The sequence below is a fragment of the Equus quagga genome, chromosome 2, assembly GCF_021613505.1.
Source record: "Equus quagga isolate Etosha38 chromosome 2, UCLA_HA_Equagga_1.0, whole genome shotgun sequence".
Taxonomy (NCBI): domain Eukaryota; kingdom Metazoa; phylum Chordata; class Mammalia; order Perissodactyla; family Equidae; genus Equus; species Equus quagga.
The window spans coordinates 29120947-29123594 of NC_060268.1; the positions used below are offsets into that span (position 1 = coordinate 29120947).

Consider the following 2648-nt stretch of genomic DNA (forward strand, 5'->3'; position numbering starts at 1 on the left):
TTGTGTAGCAAATGACTTCTTGAAGACTACAAATTAAAATCCTATAAATTGCACTTTATATGATGATTCCTTTTAATTATGTTTTGTGGAGTCATGTTTGAAAAAAGTGGTAACAGTACAAAATAAAAGTCATAGCTAAAGCAACAATGTTAATTAAACATTATATAGAAATGGTTTTAAGGATGCTTATGGAAGTATTAAAATAAGTCACACAGTACTAACACTAAACCACATATGGTACCAGAAGCTGTTGTTTAAACTGGATTTACCCTGCAGTGAGTTATGCCCTGAATAACGCCCTGGTCTTTATGTTTAGCTCTTATCCTTCCTATATTCCAGGGAACTAATGCACTTTAAATTCCTAATCCTTGTCCTGTGTGCTCTGAAAAATCACTAATATCCCACTAAGGCTATTAGTCTTTTTTCTGAAAGTAACGACACATGCTACACTCCAGCAAGTGGACTTCCTTCAAACTTGAGCCTTCTTTATCAGTCAATATGTTCCAGTGGAGAATTATTGGCTTATAGTGTTAATCCTCAAAGAAATTTATGATCTCTACTACATGTGTATTGGTTGATTCAACTAGATTATACAAAGCAGAACTCTGTCTTCTTGTTAGAAAGTGAATTACATGTAGAGGGAATAGTTGGCTTAGGTATGTAAAATTTCGCTCACTTGATATTAACTTCAAAACAAAATTGAATTCATTCGTTAAAATATATTCCTGAAATAACACTGCTGAATTTTGTGGTGAGTGGTGTTTAAGATTATAATGGATCCTCATTATACTTCTTTCTTGATAAAACAATGAATTTATAGTTAAATATATCACTCATGTCTTATTAGCATAAGTTGCATTTGAGAGATGGAATTTGGCTCTCATTTATATTTTATGGACACCTTGTTCAGTCCTGAACATTTTCCTCAGAGCAGCCTTCATTTCCTTGTTCCTGAGGCTATATATTAGAGGATTGCATAGAGGTGTTATCACAGAATAAAACAAGGTAATGAATTTCTGAGTTTTCACTGGATGTCCTGATCCAGGACTAACATACATCACCAAAATGGAGCCATAAAACAAGGTGACAACTGCCAGATGAGAAGCACAAGTTGAGAAAGCCTTGCGTTTGCCAGCCTCTGAGGGCATCCGGAGTACAGCCAGAATCACCAGAGCATAGGAGCAAAGGATAAAGAGAAGGGTTCCAATCATGAAAACAGCATTGAAAGTAGAGTAAGTGAGCTGAGTGATGATGTCTGCAGAACAGGACAGCATCATCAATGGGACAGGATCACACACAAAATGATTGATGATATTTGGACCACAATAGGGCAGCTGTGAAATGAGAACAACTGGGGTTAGGAAGAGGATGAACCCACATGACCATCCGAAGATGACAAGACCAGTGTATAGCTGCTTAGACATAATGTGTGGGTAATGTAGAGGACGGCAGATGGCAAGGTACCTGTCAAAGGCCATGATGCAAAGGAAGAAGCCTTCATCATACCCAAAACAGAAGAAGAAGTAGAACTGTGTAAAACAACTCACAAAGGAGATGGACTTGCTAGTGGACAGGAAGTTAGCCAACATGTTAGGGATGGTTGTAGTAACATAACATATTTCCAAGAGAGAGAAATTCCCCAAGAAGATGTACATGGGAGTGTGAAGACGCCAGTCCCAACACACAGCACAGATGATGGCTGCATTCCCCAACAGGGTCAAGATATAGGCTTCTGAGAAGAGCCCAAAGTAGAGGAACTGAATTTCTGGGCTTGAGGGAAAGCCCATGAGGATGAAGTGGCTGATGGAGCTGGTGGTTTCTCTGCTGGACACATTCATTAGTCGGGAAGGCATGGAGATGACATTGGTTATTGCATTTTAGTGGAGTATGTTGGTTTTTCCTGAAAACACCAAATTTTAAAATCTTTTGTTTCATAAAGTAGTAAACACACTTTGCTTAAGCAGCAAAACTGACTTTTATGACTCAGCCTCTGAACATATTTAACTTTCAAAAGTCACAATAATAGAAAAGAGGGAAACATGAATCAGAGACAAATTTTTACCTTTCTAAAGACACTAGACTAGATAGTAGGAATGCAAACTTTTGTGATTCTGCTAAATTACCTATATTAGTCTACTCTTTCATCTATTTACCGGCACTATTGATACTACATTTTTGTGCACGTGAACCTCTTTCAACAGTACTATGGATACCTGATTCTTTATGATTTATAACTGATATAATAAAAAAAAAGTCAAGATATTTTAAAAGACTTTGTCTCAATGTAGTGCCATGACAGGACACAAATTAATCTTGATTTTCATTTTCAGTTCCTCCAGGTTACTCATGGTGTTTTAAATGATATTAAAAAATACCTCTATCATTCCAGGGTATATCGTCTTTCTGCTATTTCATGTATCTATACCACTGTTTAATATAAAAAATGCTTCTTTTCCTTTTTAGGCTACTGGATGCACTATACACTTTGAGAAAGAGTTCTACACCTTGGTCTCTAAATTGCTCTGGCTAGATATTTTGCTATACTTTCACGCACTAGATATGCCCATTTTGTCAACTGACCTAAGGGAGAGCAGCTGGTCTGAGTGACTGTGGCTAAGTTCAGCGTGCCTGTACCAGGTAGCCCTAGT

General features: G+C 37.3%; 1 protein-coding gene across 1 annotated transcript; it reads right to left on the minus strand.

The window, feature by feature from the left end:
• Positions 1 to 884: 884 nt before the first annotated feature.
• On the minus strand, positions 885 to 1853 carry LOC124231684 (olfactory receptor 11G2-like). The gene has a single exon (XM_046648523.1). The coding sequence runs from the start codon at positions 1851 to 1853 to the stop codon at positions 885 to 887; it is 969 nt and encodes a 322-aa protein (XP_046504479.1).
• Positions 1854 to 2648: the final 795 nt, after the last annotated feature.